The following is a 20338-nucleotide window of genomic DNA, read 5'->3' as shown; positions in this document are numbered from 1 at the left end:
GGGGGGGCGGGGCAGGAGGAGAATATGTTATACAAGAAAACCTGGGTAGTAAGTAGTTGAAGTATGATCTGCAGGTTGTCTTGCTCTTTCAGTGATTAACTGCCAAGTCTGATATACTTACTAGAAGGTGTAAAAGATAAAAAACTTTTGCTCTTCTCTGTCTCTTCTAAGTACCGCTATGCCAGCTTGTACATACTTACCCCAAATCAGAGCACTCCCCTAAACACCTAATGGCCTCAGTGGGTAGGGATGGGAGAAGGGGTTTACATTGTTTATTAACTGGTCTGGAGAGCCGTCAGAGCAGGCCAGGGGCTTCTGATCTGGGAGCTCTGGGGTAATTTCTATGGAAAACAGTTCTTTTTTGAGGGAAGAATTTGTTCTACCTTCATTTATCCTCATTGATTCAGATCTCTTGTATTAGGGTGGTTGTGTGTAGGAAGCTCTTGAGGAAGAACAAGTTTTCCAGTGCAACATTAGAAAGAAGGGAAATTCTCTCTGGAGCCTTTTTAGTTGCAATATTCCTGTTGCAAGTTAAGGTATGTGCCCAGCAATTGGATACCAGCATCTCCTGTGCTAACCCACTCCTTACAAGTATATCACTAATACTTAAGTAATGTAACTGTGTAAATGAACAACTGATGACCTGTAATTTCATAAATTGCTTACTTTGCCTTTTCTCAAATCTCTGTCATTTAGAGTACCTAAAAATAAAAATGACTTCTGCATTGTTTTGGGAAAATTGTCCAAACCAGGGAATAGAAAAGCTAATGTAAAAGGACACTGGGAGTGTGACATCTTTGTCAAAAAAAAAACCCCTTTCTGTTCTAAACAGCACTATTGCATTTTGTATGACAGTCATGTTATGAGCGAAGACACTCTCTAGGCAAAGACAGATGTTATAAATACAGATATTTGAAATCGCAGAGGTTTTCCTTGGGGTATCTGGGTAGTCACATTCATGGCTATGATGATTTCAGGATGTGAGCAAAGTAAGGCTTGTAAAAGAGGTAATGCTTAAGGGTTTTGTTCTGACTGTATAGGCCAGTGCAATTATAAAAACTTTTGGGGTAGCCAACCCATTTTTTTCGGGTTTGAAGGTAAAACTTCTGCAACCAGAAGCTTGTCTTACCAGCCCTATTAGTCTGCTTAATAGAGATTTCCTTCCCCTAGGAAATTAAACATAAATGGTGGTTCTAAGCATATTTAACTAATTTCTGAACTAATATGTTCAGTGTTTGTCATATTCCAAATTACGTTTTTTTAATCTAAACAAGATTTTGCTGTTGATTTTTACTGTCATCTTTCATTAGGAGCAAAGTACTTGGAAAGACTGTCTGGGCCATTGAGTTGAGCCTCCAGCTGTCACATGTACCGTCTGATGAACTACTTTTCATAACCTTCTCAAACTTCAATTTAAAGAGCACTTGGCTTTTGCTCCCAGTACTCCTTTTTTGAAATTCTTACCCAAATCAGATTACTCTGAATGTTGGAACAGCCACCTGACTTTTTATCCTAAATTCATTAGTCACTGGTTTTGTACCCAGTTTGCTCTGGTGCCAGTTTTACCCATCTTAATTCTTATTTCCTGTATTGGGATCTGCCGATGTTTTCATAAATAGCAATCTATCTAAAGTAAGTTAAATTCCCTTGAGGCTTCTCCTTCAATATAATCCCTGCCTGTGTCTGAGGTCTAATTGTTGTTGATGTGGATGATCAGAATTTTGTACAATATTGTATTGTGGCACAAATACTTCCCAGGGTTTACTGGGAGCCATCTTGAGAGGCACTTCAACATTTTAATTTTCTTTTTCTCATTATACATCACACCAGTTGTTTATAGACATCCTATGGTTAGGTGCAAACTACTTTAGTTTTCAGCTATACTATCTTACCTTCTTTTATGTAAACATAAATGAATACCAGAAATCAGGGGTAATAACGTAGCACAAAAATTACAAGTACTGAAGTATTTCAAGTTTGGAAGTGCATATGAAATGCTAGTTGTATTTGTTAGGGCTTTACACTGATGGGCTTAATTTCTTTGATAGTGTTTTGAAGTCGTGAGGTATCCACAAATTTCCGAGCATCTCTTTTAAAACTAGGATTCCGGGTAAGCTGCTCTACTGCTGCTAGAGTCACAGCTGCATAGTGCTTAAAGGACACCTTCCTTTGCAATAACATTTAAAAATACTAATTCCTCTTACTCATCTGCATTCCTCTTCCCACAGCTTGAGCTCAGGGCTATAATGGAACCTATTACAGGCAAAAGGTCTATGACTCAGCCATTGAGCCATGCAAACTCTTGGCTTCTTTAATTGGCACCATTAAATCTTTAGTAGTTTTTCTCTCATAAAATAGGTATCATTGGTGTAAAATGTATTGCTGCTGAAGATATATTGTACCTTTTGCCCTCTGATTTCCATGAGCTGATCAACTATAGGTGTTTAAAGGCTAGTTAATCTGAGAGACTTTTCTAGAATGACTGCTTTTCCATAACTGTTTAGGAGTGTATCTAAAATAAAATGTAAGAAAGCCATCGCACAAGTCGTTACGTTTTCAGGTTATTTTCCCTTTCTATTTAGAGACAAGAGAGGGAAAAGGAAAACCTGGCCTTTGCACTGAGTTTTGTTTTATCTTCATAGAACTTATTTAGCCTGAGGACTGGGTATCTACTACATGACAGGATGGAAAACATTAATTCTCGAGTATGTAACCAGGGAAGAAGCTACGTTATTTAGCTGATTTTTTTTTCTGTTGCAGGTTGATTTGGGGGTTTCTTTTTTTTTATATATATCGAAAAGTGAACATGGAACCAGCTGTAGTTTGGGAAGGGGGTCAAACATCAGTAGAGGCAATTTAAAGAACACTGGAAGTTAAATGTTTGAATACATATGTATATATTTGTAAATACATATGTATGTAAGAAAAAAAGAAAGTAGGTTTTAACTCTTATTTTATTGTCTCCCCACATACTTAACGTGTGACAGCTTAGAACTTTCAAGTATTTATATTGCTGTAAGCATCAGTGCCCCTGAAAGAGGTGTGATGAGGATATCCAGGAAACTGTAATTGTTCCTTACGGTCTGCAGAGCCTGACTTGTTTGTCTCTACAGTTGGTAAGAAGTCTTTGGTTGCTATGGTTGTATAGACTTTGTTGAAAGTAAGTATCAAGAAACAACAAAGTTACAGAAAATGTTAAACTGTGCAATTCCATACACATATTTTAAGTGAGTGTGTTTACAGAATGATAGCAAGCTGCAAAACTGGAGGTTAAGAACGATCCGAAGTAGGGCTGTCAGTACACTTTCCTTGTGCATATGAAATGGGATGTAATCTGTGTATGCAACCATGTTTTCTCTGTTCCCTTTCCTTTACACACAGAAGATCTTCTGTGATATAAATAGCTGTTTTAATTGATTTGCTTTTATTATTTGAGATATGGCCTAATAATTTATTTACTGTGTATTATCCTGTAAACCCAATCTTGAATATCACTGAATCTCATGAAATAGACTGACTCTTCCTGCAAACACTGTCTCTCTTCATCTCTTGGTAAAGAATTAATAGCTAAATGAGCTTTTTTTAATGGTAATTTTAATTACGACACAGAAAATCCTCAACAACCACTAAGTCATCCATCTTCTAAACTCTCCTACAATGTGTATCCTCCATTTTACATACAAGGAAACCAGGACAGAGGGACAGGGAGTTGCCTGAGGGCAAAGCGATAGAAATGGGATTTGGGGCTTCTTAGTGTGCGTTGCGCTGGGCTGTATTACCCTGATGCTGAAGCCAGTAGTTGTCCAAGTAGGTATTCTCTTGCAGTCGTGGTTGGGCACTTCTCAAGAAAGGGTCCATGGCAAGTCCTTTCCTGGAGATCCATGTTAGAAAGAAATGAGTGTGTAATTTAAAAGGGGGGGGGGGGGGGAGAAATAAAAAATCAAAACACCAAAATCCCTTCTGGAAAAAAATAGAAAAGTATCTCAGTGAGTTGAGGCTGGTGGAAAAAAGGACAGTAAATTATCTTGCCTGACATTCACTGCTCTCATCACAGACCATCTCCTTGCAGTCTTTCCCTTTTCTGCACTTAAGTTTTCGAGAGTCTTCTCTTCAGGATAATATCTTAGTCGTTCAGATCTGATCTAATGTAGGAGTCTCATCCATCCTGTATGCTGAATGAGGCAGCAGTTCTGGAAGTAACTGAGGAGGTGTCACCCTGTATATTAGGGATATTATTGTAAGAAGTTAAGTACTAGGAAGTAAAATTTATTTCGTAAGTGATCCTAACAACATTTATTCTTTGTTTTTGAGTATTTGAAATACTTAAAAATAATTTAGACTGCCATTTAAAAAAAAAGAAAAATATGTTTATAATAGTTTTTTCTTAGAATTACAGTGAATGTTAAATATTCTTTTTCCAAGACAACATTACGTCTTCACTGTTTCAGTTGCAGGGTGACTTATTTGGTCAATGTCTGAAGAAAGTTTTTGAATTTCTGCTGGACAGGAACAGTTTAATGTTGGATAAAAATGGGTTAGAAAAGTCAATCCAGCTTTTTAGAGACAGCTACTAGAAATAAAAGTGCTAGTGGGATTTTGGAGTTTCTTTTCTGATGTGGAACTTCTTTGTGAGTAAGGAAATGGCATTTAGAATGTCAAAAAAAAATGTTCAACTTTTAAATAATTTTAAATTGTGAATCTCCTAGTACTAAGTGTGCTCACCTGGACTCTGAGATTGAAACAGCAACAAGTAAAACACTTGGAGATTTGGAGTAGACATAAACAATAGAGACAGGATGACTGAGCTACTGTGGATATCATCTTATGATATCAAAAAATATTTACCAAATATGACCTTTTGGGGGAATTTCTAAGATGAGGCCCTTCTAATCATAGTAAGTCAGCAAACTTAAAGATTAAAATCATAAAAATAAATTTAAAAATTGTTTTAGACTGATCTAACTTTCGTTGCCTTGGTGGTGCCTTATGTATTTTACAGTACTAGAAGTCCATGGGATCAGAGAATTTTGTGTGTTTTTTTTAAAATTCGTAGCAGAAGAGCCTTGAGTACAAATTACAGTTTGTTTTTTTTTTTAAAAAAAAAAATAAAGGGCACCACCTCAAGTAATGAATCAAAAAGATTTCATCTTTTGCTTGTGGATACAGTGCAACTTCACTTTGCAGAGGGGAAAGATGGCAAGGGAAGAAAAGGAGTATTGTGTGATTTGTCTAGTGGGATCTGTTGCAAGTCATCCAGATAAAATATTGATGGAACTAGAAGTTTTTCAGCTCCAAACTGAAACCGAAGTATAGTATCTGTGCTGGTAGTGTTTCTTCTAATGCTTTAAGCTCATTTTTCTTAAAATGGTACGCTCCATCTGCGAGATATCCTGGTGAAATTGAAAAAAAATCTTGATGCGAACCATGGAAGAATTCAGAATGTTTTATTATTTAATAAAAATACTTATAGGTGGTATTGTGGAAGTAGCGTGAGACTTCAGTGGGACCTCCTTTCTAGGGACAGGAGTAAAAACTCAGGGGTTCGAGTTCTTTGTCACATCTATTGAATCTTAAATACCCGAGGCCATTGCCCTTTTCTTGAGCTGTTAGAATGTGACATGTATTTATAGCTTTGGGGAAAACTTGCTCTTTTTTCATGAGGGCTTGTAGATAGAAGTGATAAAGTTCTTAGTGAAGACTCTCTGAATTGAAGCTTATTTTCACCAGCCTCGTAATCTAGTGTATGTTTGTCATTAAACTATCGATTGATACATTTTTGCTATGTGCAGTCTTCTTAAGTGTACATGTTTAGCAAATCTGGAATCTGATGGGGGGAACTTTTAAAACAAAAATGCTGGGCTTTTGTTTTCCTAGGTGTATAAGAAAAGGGGTTAGGAAAGTGATAGAGAAGTTATATCTTACCTAAAGTCTTCCTAATGTATTGGAACAAACACCATATGCTAATCAACGTAATTGCCTGAAAAAGTGTATAAAGCTGAGTTTCAGGACTTTCTGGCATGGTCATGATGTAAAAAAATACATACTCACGCAGTGGTGCCAAGTAAATAGATTGGGGTGATAGGCATTTATATCCACGCTGCTCCCATCTGTTCTCATCTCTGCTCCTAGTTACTTCTTTACAGTCTTTATTGCAGTTTGGTCCTTTTGCTTCATTGTTGAAAAGCATTTCATATTGGCCTTACAAGCAACAGAGTAGGGCTCGCAGGATGTCCGTCAAACAGGTGGCGTTTCTGAACTTGTATTTACTTGGTCCTTAGGCGCTGCAGAGCAGGCAGGAGAAATAAAAATTTCCTGGCCTGTTAGTCTTCAGTTTCATCTAGTTAAAAAAAAAAAACCAAAACCAAACGTTTGCTTTTCTCTCTATTGTTGTTCTCCTTTCCTTAGATTAAAGTGCACTTTATTTGATGTGAAATATGAAAAGATAAAGTGTACTTTATCTGAAGTCAGCTAAAACATACTTTAGTAGGGATTTTGCAAATAAAAAGTATCACTTCTGAAATTACATATGCATGTTACATTTTAATGTTTTTTAACACTTTATGTAATCTCTTATGTAAACATATAAGATACATATATGTCTTATTACCTCTCACCTTGTATTTTATTTACATATATAGGTTGTTAAATAAATTTTTCTGTTAATGCTTTTGGGGGTTAGAAGGGGTGTCGGGGGGAAAGGTACCGGAATAGAAATTCGTTTGCTGTTGTGGCATGTGATGCTTTTGCTGTTACCGCTGCTTGCAGCACGGGAAGCACCGACAGAACTTGTTCAGTTGTCTGCGGTCAGAAGAAGCAGCGTTTGCACCATGTACGCTGGTCTTTGATTTTTCTCCTTAGTCATAAACCTGATGCCATTTGCTCTGTGTCACTGTGATTTAGATTTGATAATGGTAAAGAAACATATTGATGGAAGTAGATGTGAGCTAATTAAGGTCCCTCTTAAAATGGTTTTCTGGATGACTTTAAGTCTTTTGTAGAAAATCAAAATTTTAGGGGACACTTATCTCTGTAATTATTATGGGCAGGCTGTAAGCGCTTAACACGCCATGTCAGTCAGGACTGGTTTGTTGGGTTTTCTTTTTCTGGGTAGGGGACAGGGTGTTAAGTGGAAATTGTAGTCGGTACCAGAGTGTCGTAACCTGTGGTGATGGCAATACCGTGTGGTGTAGGAACGGGTTACCCTTTGGAGAGGAGGAATCTCGCTGTATTTGATGTTCAGGAACGGAATGGGGGAAATTCTGGTGGCGGAGGGAGGAGGCTGTGTGTGCACAGGGCAATATGCTTCCCCTCTTCCCTCGGGACCTTGGATTTCAAGGCGTGGCTGTGAAAGGTGCCCTAGAGAGGGAGGATGCTCGCATTTTACTTTTTTGTAGGAACCGCTTTGCTTTCACAGTGGAGCTGAAGGGATGTGGGGAATGTGGAGGCAAGCCCAAGAGCAACAATCCAGCCTGTATATATGCTAAAATGTTAGGTTGGTCTTTATAATGCTTATGGATTTAATAACAGCAGTTTCAGTATTATTGTTTTGGTTGAATAAGTGGAGGTGTTCCCCCCCCTATTCCCCCTTTCCTGGAGAAATTGAGGTATTGTACTGGGTCCTCTGGAAACCATTTCATCCTGACGTGTTCATACTTTACTGTGCGACTTCCCTGTCTTGCCTGGGGATGCGCAGCCACCACTTTGTTTTAGAGGGCCTGGAAAAGACTAGGGGTAAACCTTCTGGATATTCTCTAATCCAAGGAATTCTCTGGTAAGCACTAGGTATCTTGATAGCTGTGCTTGGGTGTAACTTCCCCAAAGGAAGTACCCACATTTTTAAATACGGGTCCTACTTGGCAGAAGTAAGGTGTTAGGAAAAAGATGCCTATGGGCCATTTTACAGTAGGACTCTTGCTCGTCTGCCTGTCACTTTCCCACCTGGAGTATAGACTGCATAGCATAAACTCTGCAAAACTTCTGTGGTAAAACTCACGTTGGCGTGGTTCTGGCCCGTCTACTGCTTGGTAATGGAGCGTACACAGAAGTGAGGTTTCCTTTGACCATGGCTGTGCAGGGAAGGCAGGCTTGAGGTAGATGAGCTGTCAACATGAGCAATATGGCTTTTGCCAGTAGAATTCAGTACCAAATTGTCCCACCCTTTCTATGTGTCTCTACAGGTAGAGCTAGTAAAAACTTGCCAATATCATGAGCCTTTGACCAGTCTACACGGTGATGAAGGAGAGAGTCTGGCTACGGTTGTGTAATATTTAGGACCTGCCCTGCTTGCATTAGGAGCAACCTTTCACTGCTGTCTAAGCCAGGATGTATTACAAAGTAATCGGTAGCAAAAAGGTATTAATGAAATGTTTGTCTTGTGGACCATCACATCAGCAGTTATACACAATCCACATGGTAGCTATTGCAGTTTCCTACATGGAAGGCTAATTTGGAGCGTGCGTGCTTCGTTATCGTAGGGGTGGCAGTTGTCGTGAGTTGTCTGATCAACGCTGACATCGATTCTGATTGATGGACAGCAACCGAAGAGCTCCCTTACGGGACAAGTTAGTTGGTTTTGAGCTGCGAACAAACCGTCTGTGCTCTGATCTGCACTGGCTGATATTCCATAGGTGTAGTAATGTCTCTCACTTTAGGTGAGTGTGAAACAGTGTGGCTACATACGATTACTATAAAATATAATGGGATATTTGCTTTTCGGGTGGCCACATTAGTATCATTCATATTTTGTAATCTGTGTTGACTCCACAGAGCGCAGAAGCAGAAAATAAATAATTCTAATACTGTAGCTGTGCTGAGACTCAATTAAGAGCTCTGTATTTTGTATAGCATGTTTTTATTCTTCCATATAGAGTAATTGGGTGATATTTTCAGCTCCACCAAATCAGCAATGAGTGTGCTTTTGCAGTGGTGGCTGAAGGCATTAAGATTGGTTTTAATCACTTCCACTCCAATGTTAAGATGCTGCTGGCATCAAAATTCTAGTTGTTTTGATTCAGAACTTTCCTGAAAACTTTGGATCAGCAAGTTTCAACTTTTTAGTAGTTACACGTGTTTTTTAAAGATGGTCTCCATTAGTAGTAACAGAGCAGGAAGACTTAGGATAGTCTTAGAAACACATCATAGAATGGTTTAGTTGGAAGGGACCTTAAAGATCATATTCTATTCTATTCTAAGACTTGCTTAAGAAATAAGATGATATTGCAGCAGCATTTGTCTAAAACATGAACTTTTTAAATGCAGAGTGATTCTTAATTGTCAGTTTATGTCTTGCTAGGAAGATACTAATAGAACTTTTGTTTTCCATACATCTTAATGTGTGTTTTGTGGAAGTATGGCAAGAGATTTAGTAAAGTACAAGTTTCCTGTGAAGTCTATTTGCAAAATAGACTTCTTTCATTCTCACCAGGTGTGATGCCTTTCCCTTTATTGCAGAGAAGATCACTGACAACACTTGTTGGTTTATAAATGCAAGTTGTCACTTTGGAACTACAATTTTTTTTAGAGGGGTTTCTGAAGTACTGGAGTACCAGTTGTTTCTAAACTGCATCATATTGCCCAAAATATTTTAAGGTAGTACTAAGTATTTTCATATAGTAAAGTAAAAAAAGTCATATACATCTTCAATTCCAGAATTATGGGTGTGAGCATAGTCTTGTGGATGTTTCTGGACTTTAGGAAAAAATACTGTACAGCCATACTGTTGTTGAATGTGGGTAGTGGTACTTGATTGCTATTTCGGAGGTGGTGTTGATTTCTGTTTACTCTGCAGTTTTTACTGATAGGGGAGCTTTGCAGATGGAAAATGTCTGAAAAGTATTTATGTTGGTCTAGAAAAGCTGAAGCATGCTTCAGATCGAGGGAACACCAAGACAGGCCTAATGTTGAAAATGTTGATGAGACAAGTTGAGAATTGCAGGGACAAAGCAACGTATAGAGACATGATGCGGAAACTTTCCAAATGATTTGTTTGGAGGATAGTCAAGATGACTAGTTTGTTCTAAATCATCCAGAGGGGTGATGAATCCTTTCATTAAGCTTTGAAAGGAAGAATCGTGGAGCAATTTCTACATGTGATGGCTTTTAATACCTTGCGGACTGTGCTATCAGGAAGGATACAAATTCAAAACGAGTGATCTCTGGGGCGCTAGGTAGAGCTGCTTCCAGAAGCGATGGTGTAGTCCGTCTTTGGTTTTAAAAGAACTTTCTTTGGTCACAGGTTGCCGTTTTAACTTTTTCAAAGTGAAGCTGATAATTTAACAGGACTGCAATTGCTGCAAATGGGAATATTCAGTAATGATTTGCCTAATGTGAAATTATCCGTTCTATAGAGATCATGTTGGAGAGGTTTGTATTTTGGAGCCAGTGGGAACTGACTGAGCACTTGCTCTACTGTTGCACAACTTAGTTAATAAACTAAAGTTCAAGAAAATTTAAAGAAAGTGTGGTTACAGTAGATCTTTTTTAGAACACGGAAAAGACCAGGGTGTTTGGAAATACCCGTGAGGGAAATGAAAGTAGTCCTGGTAAAAAGGAGCGCTCCCCGCCCCGCTTTTGTGTGGTGCTGATGTTTAAATCTCACGGAGCTAGCTGAGTCATGTCGCGTAGTTTGCTGCTCTTGCTTCATACTTCTTGCAGCTCAATATTGGCTCAAGTTGCTGCTCTGCTAGGGAAGCGACACTCGGCTACTTTCAGTGCTTAAGTACAGTTGATTGTGGTTCAATCCTTGCCCAAGCAACAGAAAGATTCTCCTCCTTAACCTCCCTCTCTGCCACTAGCCGCCTCTGAATTAATCCTGCATCGTGTCCATCTTGCTACTTCACATAACAGGCCTGGTTTGGGACATCTATCTGTGCTTCGGGCTGCGGAGAACGAGCTTAGGTCCAACTGCGTAAGCAGCTGTGAAACGCAGGCAGCTTCATTTTTAATTTTTCAAATCTTGGTGATACATGTTTGGAAGTTTAAAAAGAAATTTGAATTCCAGAAAAGTGAGATATTTGCAGTCTCCAGAAACAATTTCTCAAATAGTGTTTTCATCTATTATTTGCTCGGATGTTGTTGGCTTTTACTGATAATGCAAAAGCATATCACTGACCTGTATAACCTGTTGAGCTGCAAATGATTTTAACTCCTGAGAGTTGCTGAAGAATCTCTGTTTTGCTCTAATCAGCTGCGATCTTTAGGAGTGTCCTGCATTGTGATATTGCATGTTAATAGCATTGATTAACTGTTAAGCAGTGGGAATTGATGAGAAAATGTCCCCTGTAAAAGGAAATGGTCTCACTGGCGACTGTACCAGGCTGCTGGTTAGGGAGGTGACTAGCCCCAGTAGTCGGTGGTAGGAGTATTAATGTGAGCTCCAGGTTTTTTCGCATGATTAAAACAGGCCATCTGTTCTTTGTTAAATGTTTACAAAAACAGCTTTTCTCTAAAAGATTTAAAGAGATGTGGGTATAGTAAACACACCAATATTTTTGAGGGCCTTTTTCACCTTATTTCAAATAATACCAAAAATAATTCTGCTGCAGTATCAAATAGGATGAATACCTATTTGTGTTTAATCTTCACTGGTTTCTTTCCTGTGGAAGATTAAATTCTGAACCAACATACTAAATTATGGCTTTGTTATTACTAAAAGCAGCAGGAGAAGCGATTTCTGTGAAGTATGCAGATAAATTTTTCAATCTTTTGGTGAAAACGTGAAATACACCTATTTCTTTTTAATTTTGTAAATGGAAAAGGGGGTTCTTTCATTAGAAATTGTGACCCTGTAACTAGAGTTAATCCTTTGTAGATTTAAAGAAGTAGAACTATTTGAAATAACTCCCTGTGGTAGGCTTAATCTAATATTTACTAGTGAAAGCCTGTTCTTCTTCCTTTTCTCTCTTCTTAAGAAAGAGCGGACAACTGGTTTGGGGTAAGAAAATGCATCTTTCAAGCTGCTTCCTATCTCCTCCTGACTAGATTTGTGCTGCTCCTACACAGCTTCACACTAGGGAGCAATGTGGGGTTGTCCGTTAGGGATAAACCGTTTTAGCATATTGCAAAAGTGTAGGCACAGGCTTCCTAGAGAAATAAAGTTGATCACACCCATTTCTGTGAAAGAGTGCTTCAATTTAAAAGATCATGTGTAAGTGAATTACAATACGCGTCAAACTGCAAAGGGAGCGGCATGTGGCAAAAGTAATGTATCTTCAAGTAATAGGAAATATAACCGAAGCCTGGTCAGGGCAGAGTTGGCTTTTTGTAGCTTAATCTTTTGGGGTTTGTGGATCATATGAAACAAACCCATAGTATTTTAATTTGTATGCTTGGTAATGCATGTAAGTTGGTACTGTAAACAAAGGGCAGGAAGGGTTTTTTGTAGTGTTTGTTTCATGTGTAACATTTAAGTCTAATGTGTAGTCTAAGTTGTTTTAGAGCCGGGAGTAACGCTTGTGGATAAGCTTTTTGAGGTAGTAAGAATCTGCGTTTTGATAGGATGACATCTTCCGGGGCGAGTTACTGAGCGCTGCAGTGTGGCAACAGTCGCTGCCATTCTCAGCGCCTTACCTTCTGGGCAGGCCTGACGTTAAAACTGCAAATGTCAAATCAGAAAGGAGACAAGGATTATTTTTTTAATTTGGATTAGAAAGGTAATGAGAATACTCAAGCATGTATAAAACCTCATATTGATTTCAGTGACGTGGTCATATCACTAATGAAAGTGCAACCTTGAAAATTTTATAGAATTAAATTTATATGGCATTACTGGATTTCTTGTGATTTTTAATATTTGTTGCCTTGGCTGTTTCACGTGCTTAAGAGGAAGAAACATAAATTAAACTACCAATTCTGATTTGTTTGAGAAAGTTTTGCCTTATACATAAGCTTTTAGATAGTTGTAAAAGTCTCTCCTAATCTGGCAAACAAATACTGTAGTACCAAACACGAGGTACTTGCTCAATAGAAATTCTACAAACAACGGAAAGAAAAAACTTAGATGATTTTTTTTTTAATGTTAGACACGGCAAGTGAACAGTATTTAAAAATAGGACTGAGTAGTGTGGTGAACAGCTCAGTGAAGACATTGATGAAGCTTGCACTTGAGGTCTCTGAAAAACGTAGGATGCATGAGATATGAAATGGCAGATAATATAGAAATATATTGACCACCTTGGGAAAATGTAGTTTAAAAGTTCTACTCTGAAAACCTATGGATGAGAAGTACTTACAGGTGATCTGTGTAATATTCCTGTCGTTTCCTACCTAAAAATAAGTGTTAGGCAGTACAAGTACGTAATGATCTGAGGTACAGAGAAGACAGTTTTGTTCTGGGTCATCTGAGGAGACATTCGGTTCAATTCGGTCAGCCAAATTCCAAACCAATTGGAAGGTTTTTTTAACATATCTCTATTTTATATAATGCATAATTGGACCGCAGATCATTGACACCACTGATTTCCTGGGATCAGTGTTTTCTATTCAGATATCCAGTCTTTGTGAACTTTCTAGCATGAAAATATGTAAGTGTTATGGTGACTACAGATCTCTAGAAGAGGTGTTGGTTCATACTTTAGGATGCCCAGTGTGAGACTGCCTTGAGGTGGGGCTGGTTGATGTGGTGCTAATGCAATGGGTGCATCAGGTTTGCATTAGAGCTGAGTTTCCACTGCAACTAAGACCGTGTTACACTAAAAAGTATCTTGATAAACAGGTGGACAGAAACATGCAGAAGTCACCCTGCAAGTTCTTGGTTAAGCCAGGTAGACCCAGATCTTCAGTCCATCACTCAGGCTTTCCCTCTTGTCCTGGAGTCTCTTCCATGAAGAACTGTAGTGTCTCGCTTGTACAGTTTAAACCTCTCCCAAACAGCAATAAAGAGTTGTCTTCACTTCTTTACAGCCTTGCTCCTTCTGCTGCTTGGGTAGCTTCTGAGTATGGGAGTACATTCAGGGCACAGCAGTTTTTTCCTACTGTGAAGAAATGCTGAAAATAGTTAGGACTGCGCTGATTCCATTTGTTTACATGCAGAAAACTACATTAATATATTTGGAAAAATACACATGCATTCACTTTCTCATGTAATGATATTAAGAACTTTATTTCCTAAATCTTAAATGCACTGGTTTTTTTAGAACCAGGTGGCTACAGTGTAAGTCTGTGTATGCCCATCCGTTTCCTTGTGCTCAGGGGTTGGGTTTGTAGTCGTTTGTTTGCACGCTTGCTGCTCCTAAGTAGAGCAGTTTGAATAAAAAGTGGAGAAAAGGAAATGCGAATAACATTACAAACATTTACACAAGCACTACTATTCCTAGAAGTAAAATTGTGATTTGCTATAAACCTTTCCCCAATTCAGTGGGTCAAACACCTCAAATGGCTGGACTTTGTGACCACAGCTAATGGGGAACTCTTCCACCTAGAATCATTTTGACTTAATTTTTAGGGAAGAGAAAAGGAGGAGAAACAGAGAGAGAAAGAGGGTGGGGAGAATGGACTGACTGTATACGCAGTTGCAGGAAAGGCATCAGTACGGTGTCACGCTATTACTTTTCTTGCAAAGCACTGTCGTCCTGCATTTGTAACCACGGGCAGGCAGCGAGGAGGAGCAGGTTAGAGCTTTGATACGCTGCAAAGTCACGGTACAGCTTAGACATTTTTTCATTGCAGACTCATGGATCTTTGTGTAGAACGGAACCAGTAAGAGGAAAAGAGTTGCAGATATACCAGATATGTTTAGTGCAGGCACTTGACGTTTGTGTAATTATACAAAGGTTTTGGTGTACTTTGTAAGTCTGGTGTAAACCTGGTATGCTGTACAGACTTGGAAATAGGATGTTTTTGCAGGTTGGCAAGCACTTAGGGTAGTTCTGTGTCCAGTCTGTAGCAGAAACTTTCAATTACAAGTAGGGAGCTGTGGATCTTTGACATAAAATGTAACATTATATTACTTTTTGGGTTAATCCTTCACGTGCTGATCAAAATACCTCCTGTCACAGCTGAACAAATGTAAATTGGCTTGATTAATTTTTTATAAATACAGCCTGTGAATATACTTTATTTTCCTTCACATGTCTAGTAACAATTTTTTTACTGGAGAACAAAGTTCCAGCACAACTGAGTCATTTGTACTAAGTTATTCTTTCTGCTAACAACTATTGTGAAATATCTGAAATAACAATTGCTTTCCTTTTGCATCTAAATGTTGAAGACTAAATATTTTCCATGAAGCATATACAAGCTTTAGAATAATTTTACCCTTGCTATATCAAGAATTTCTGGTCATTTTGGTACTGTTCTAACTGCAGAAAGCTTTGTTTTTTACTGTTTTACTGTATAATGTTTCAGATATGCTACTAGGTTAATCTTCTGCTTAGTATTTTCTCTCTCTGTAACCTTTTGCTATAGAAGAGCAAAGCTTTAGAAATCAAAGTTGCAAATCAACAATTTTATTTCTATTTGTGTCTCTCAGCATTCTCCGTCGGAACCCTTTTTAGAGAAACCAGTGCCGGATATGACTCAGGTTAGTGGACCGAATACCCAGCTAGTAAAAAGCGATGATTACCTGCCATCACTTGAGCCACAGCAAAAGAAAAAGAAAAGGAAAAACAATCACATTGCTGCAGAAGGTCCCAGTAAAGGTTTTGGTAAGGAAGATTTTCCTGGGGGACTTGACAGCCAGAATCTAAGCAGAAACTCAGTGGATTGCTCCCAAGAAGAGAAGAGGAAAAGGAAAAAGCCCAAGGCAAAAAAAGAACTGAAGGATCCTAAAGAACCCAAGGAAAAGAAGGAACCCAAGACCCCCAAAGTCCCTAAGACCCCTAAAGAGCCAAAGGAAAAGAAAGCAAAAAATACCACGCCAAAACCCAAGACCAGCAAAAAGGCTAGGTGAGTCAGAAAACTTCTATATGCGATCAGAGAATAACAGTGTGTTTGTGGGACTTCTAGAGCATCTGTGCTAAATGGTGTGGGTGGAGAGGAAATCTTGTTTTGTCGTTTGCCTTCCACCATCTACAACATCATGTTTTTGAGGAACTTGGGCAAATTTGTCTTGTTTGGCTTTCCTGTTTATGGCTTCACAGTTATTTTAAACAAGCTGGAAAGACAGAAGGTTAATTTTTCTTTTCAAGGCATAAAAATTTCTGGATGAGTTAGATTTCAAAACTAACTCTTACTCTTCTAATGCTCATCTATCCTCGTGTGTGGTTTGTGTATTCAGAAATTAAATTGCTTCAACTTTAATGTTCAACTTTAATGTAGGTTTGACCAAATCCAGAGATGAAGGCTTAAAGTAAAAAGGTTTGACATTTTTCTCTAAATGAAGTAGTAAGTTAGGTACTTAGTGTTGTCACAAGTTGTACAACCCTTACAGACACGATTTTATACTGACATAACCCATGGGCTATAAGCTGTGCTGTTGAAAAGGCATTTTTATATGGATGTTGATGTATCCTCACTGTAGGGATTATATTAATTTTGCTGTTTCATGTAAAGACAATTTTCCTAGCAGAAAGTCTTTGTGGATAGACCAGATGCTTCAACCCTGTTTCCTAACTGTTTTCACTCAGCATCGTGTCCCTTTATCAGGATAGGCTTAAAAGGCTACAGAATAGTATGAGAAAGAACAAACTGCCATTACACATGAGTAAATACGTCATAGATAATAACACAGATTCTTTCCTTACCCCTCAACTCCCTAAACACCATGATTATAAATGCCTACTTGAAAGAAAACTGAGAGGAAAAAGACATTAGAGCTCAATTTTTTTTTTATTTGTACCTAGAATTTCTTACAACTGTTCTGAATTTGTTCCAAACATCTGAATCTGTTTTTCAAGATGTGGCTAGCGTTATAAAATATAACTTCCAGATGGAAGCACAGCCAGACTTGGTTAATCCAAATCAGTTTGCAAAATCCATTTGTATTAGGGTTTAAAAATTGCAGTTAATGAATCAGCTTTGCATATATTCTATAAGACTGAGTATTGGTTAGGATTGATACAGCTATATGACTAAATGAGGCATGGACAGTAAGATGTTACTTCTTCCTTTAGCAAGAAGGAGAAGTTCTGTATATTAGCAGATGTTTCCTGAAGAATTCATAAACGCTGGCTTGTAAAATCAAATGTTGTCCTGAACAGGTTACGTTAACTGTTCAGTAAATTACAGTTGATCAGCCCATCCCTGTTGCAGAAGTTACTTCGGCTGTGTTCCAGACTGTCCTAAGGATAGGGTATACGTACACAGCAATTCACAGCTTAGAAAAAACTCTTTTAAGTTTTATTATCTCCCAGTATATGTCTTTGAAACCAAAATACTGTATCGGCTAAAATAACCTTACTGTTCCATTTCCCTATACTCATAGGTTTAAAGGCTGACCAGGCCATATTGCACGGTATTGAGCACATCCCAACCATTTTTGCCACCAAGAAGTAAAAAAGCTTTTACTGCAGGACTTCTCAATTAGTGTGGTTTTACAGGGTCTTGACTACAATGAAGCTTTGTTTAATAAGGAATGATGAGAAGGAGTCTTCCTCAAAAACATGCCTGGGTTGCTATGGCTGTGCTGGACGTCAGACCTCAGAGCTGGTCTGCCCCATCCACTCAATCCTGATATCTCTTTGTGCATTTTCTCTAAGTCTTGGGACGTGCCACGCAGATTAAAGGAGCAGTGTTTCCTTTGAAGGAACAAATCACTGCTTGCTTAGTTGTATTTGTAGGAGAGTCTTCCCATGCAGCAATTCTTGTCCCTGGGTGGCTAGATGACTTAGAGTATTCTAGTCGGTACTAAGCCCTGTTGTTTTACCTGCGAGCGAAACGCCTTTGGAGCAGCATTAAGAGCACTTGCTGTTCCTTGTACATACCCGGGTGTGGAGGAAGTCCCCCTTTTCCCATAGTGGGCTTGTCTCTCTTGTTACCAAATGCTCTCTTGAAACCAAGGTTCTTCTCATTTTGTGGTCTTGTCAGCTTCAGTATCAAACTTCTTTGAAGAACTCCGAGACTGTGTTGGGATGCTGTGCTGCCAAAGAATTTTAAATTGGTGAAAGAAGTTTGCTTACTTTGGCAATGTCATGGACTGGGGAACCTGTCCAGTGACAGATCGTTGAATCAAGTTTTTAAATAAATGAACAGTCCAAACATTTAATCATCTAAGCCACAGTATTTCAACAGCACTAACTCCGGAAAGGAAATATTACAGTAGCTGAGATGAGTGAGATTAATGCAAGTTAATATAGATTATGGATGATTATGTAAAAGTAAAATATTTTGATAAAATTTAGTATCTGGCGTGTGTTTACTGCTACTGCTTATGTTGGTCAGTATTGCGCTTCTAGGCATTGAAAGGAGTAGTGTGATTTCTAGATTTCTAAGTGCTGTGCAAAACTAACGGTTTTCATTCCTGAATAAGCTGATCAGACTTAATAGAGTATTGCAGTCATTTAAAATTCAGGTAAAGTCAGATGTAGGAAATGTATGTAATGAAGAGCAACAGTTTTTTGGATAGAGCATAACAAGTCTTTGATAGTGAATTTTGACGCAGGCTATATTAGAGTATACATATAGATTAAAAAAATCTGGTATTTAAGTATCATAATCATTTTGTAATTTAATATCGCTCCTAATTTAATCCTGTTATTTCAGTTCCAATTTTGACAAACAGTATAATCCTTTTATTAAACAAACAACAACCAACCAGAAACTTTATCCCTCGCATCTTTCCAACTTTGGTGTAAGCTGTAACAAAATGAACAGCCAGCCTCACTGAAACGCACCTTCATGTGAGGGACAAGTCAGGTTGGGAAATGGAAGAAGCTGATTAATTTCATGCTCATTTGAATTGTGTGTCCCATGGTATCTTAAAAAGAAAGAAGACACCCAAATGGGCCGCTGGTATGTTATATTGCATACTTGGTGATTTTGAAAGAAAGATCACACATTAATGTTGTGTTATTACACTTGTAATGGATATTAGCCCACTCCTGCCAACAGGGAAAGACAAATACAGTGTGGCTGGAAAAAAGCATTTGCAAAACAAATCTATAGTGGACCAAGCTAGTCGGGTTTGAAAGAAAAATGTAGGTATACCTAGGATCAAAAATGAAGGGTTTTCATTAAATTATGCAGGTGCTGAGTATTACGTGGGCTCTTAATGTTATGGAGCCGGCTTCAGACACATGCAAAGCAGGCAGATTTTTCCAAAAGTAGATGAACAGGGAAAGACCAGTAGTAGTCCTACTGAATTGCGAAGTCATGGCTCGGATGTCTGTTCCTCCTGTGCCTGTCCCTGGAGGAGATGCGGCCCACCTGTTTGAGGAGATCACGCTGCAGCACAGCTGAGATCTCTCCCGCTGCTTCCTCCGAAACCCTGGAGAGTGGCCACTGATTACGGTGGGAGAAGCAGTAACTATTTGTGAGGGCCAAATAGCAGCTCTTCGCAGGAGCTCGGCCCTCCTCCCATCTCCTCAAAGCAGCGCGCTGTGCTTTGCAGGGCTGCTCTTATCTGCTTCCTCCCCTCCCTGTGGCAGGGGAAACTCTTCATCCTTCCCACACACAGAGCAGCAGCCTGGGATGCAGGGTAGGGCGAGCGGGTCGCTGCTCACAAGGGGAGTGCTAACCACGAGCGTAATTACCTCTTTTAGAGGGAGGTGGAAATGGACTTTTTTGGCGTGCAGATTCGCTGTTTGTTGTATCGGAAAGGGGATGGCTCCTGGCCGCGGAAGCGGGAAGAGGCTGCTGCACGGGGGAGCGGTGTGGGTCGCAGGACGCAGCACCCTGGGGAGCTGGAGGAGAGGAAGAGAGGTCCCGAGGCGGTGGTGGTAGTTTCCATTCCCCAGCTCGGGTCATCCTGAGCGAGGCAGGAAGGGGCTGCCTGGGGGAGAGGAGAGGAAATGGTGCGAGATGGCCAGGCGTGCGTCCACCGAGGCTCTTCCCCTTTGCACCTGTCCTCATCTCCCTCCTGAACCAGCCCAGCTGCCAGGCGTGCGCCTTTGCCTTTGCTGCAGGCAGGACTTGTGGGCTTCGCTGTTAACAAAGCGTACTTTTTAGTAATTTGGCCAAGTTTTCAGGCTGGAAAAAAAACTTGTCCTATTGTTTTTCCTGCTTTTGTGGTGTATAAGAACTTACCTTAAAAAAAAGAAAAAAAAAAAAAAGGTTTTGATTACACTGGGAGCTTTAAAAAATAATTGTTTTCCTCAGGTGAGGCAGTACAGAAAGCCTCACAGCTCTAACATTTCAAGAGGGTGGGATTAGGCTGGCGTTTTTTTATGGTTTTGATGCTCCACTGTGGATGTGTAAGATTTTTCTAACCCAGGTTGCAATCATGAATTTGTCAGAGGACAGTTGT

At 39.2% G+C, this 20338-nt stretch overlaps 1 protein-coding gene across 1 annotated transcript in view; it reads left to right on the top strand.

Annotated features, from left to right (window-relative positions):
* LOC104157163 (chromodomain-helicase-DNA-binding protein 7-like) overlaps positions 1 to 19844 on the top strand; it is a 40076-nt gene extending 20232 nt beyond the window's left edge. Inside the window, exons 3-5 of the mRNA XM_009695194.1 lie at positions 15467 to 15882; positions 18637 to 18724; positions 19635 to 19844. Coding sequence (XP_009693496.1) covers positions 15467 to 15882; positions 18637 to 18724; positions 19635 to 19844 — 714 coding nt within the window. The remainder of the gene's footprint in view (positions 1 to 15466; positions 15883 to 18636; positions 18725 to 19634) is intronic.
* Positions 19845 to 20338: the final 494 nt, after the last annotated feature.

Source organism: Cariama cristata, unplaced genomic scaffold (genome assembly GCF_000690535.1).
Source record: "Cariama cristata isolate BGI_N322 unplaced genomic scaffold, ASM69053v1 scaffold17252, whole genome shotgun sequence".
NCBI classification, from domain to species: domain Eukaryota; kingdom Metazoa; phylum Chordata; class Aves; order Cariamiformes; family Cariamidae; genus Cariama; species Cariama cristata.
The sequence above is the reverse complement of the archived record's forward strand: the minus strand, read 5'-3'. Positions and strand labels throughout refer to the sequence as shown.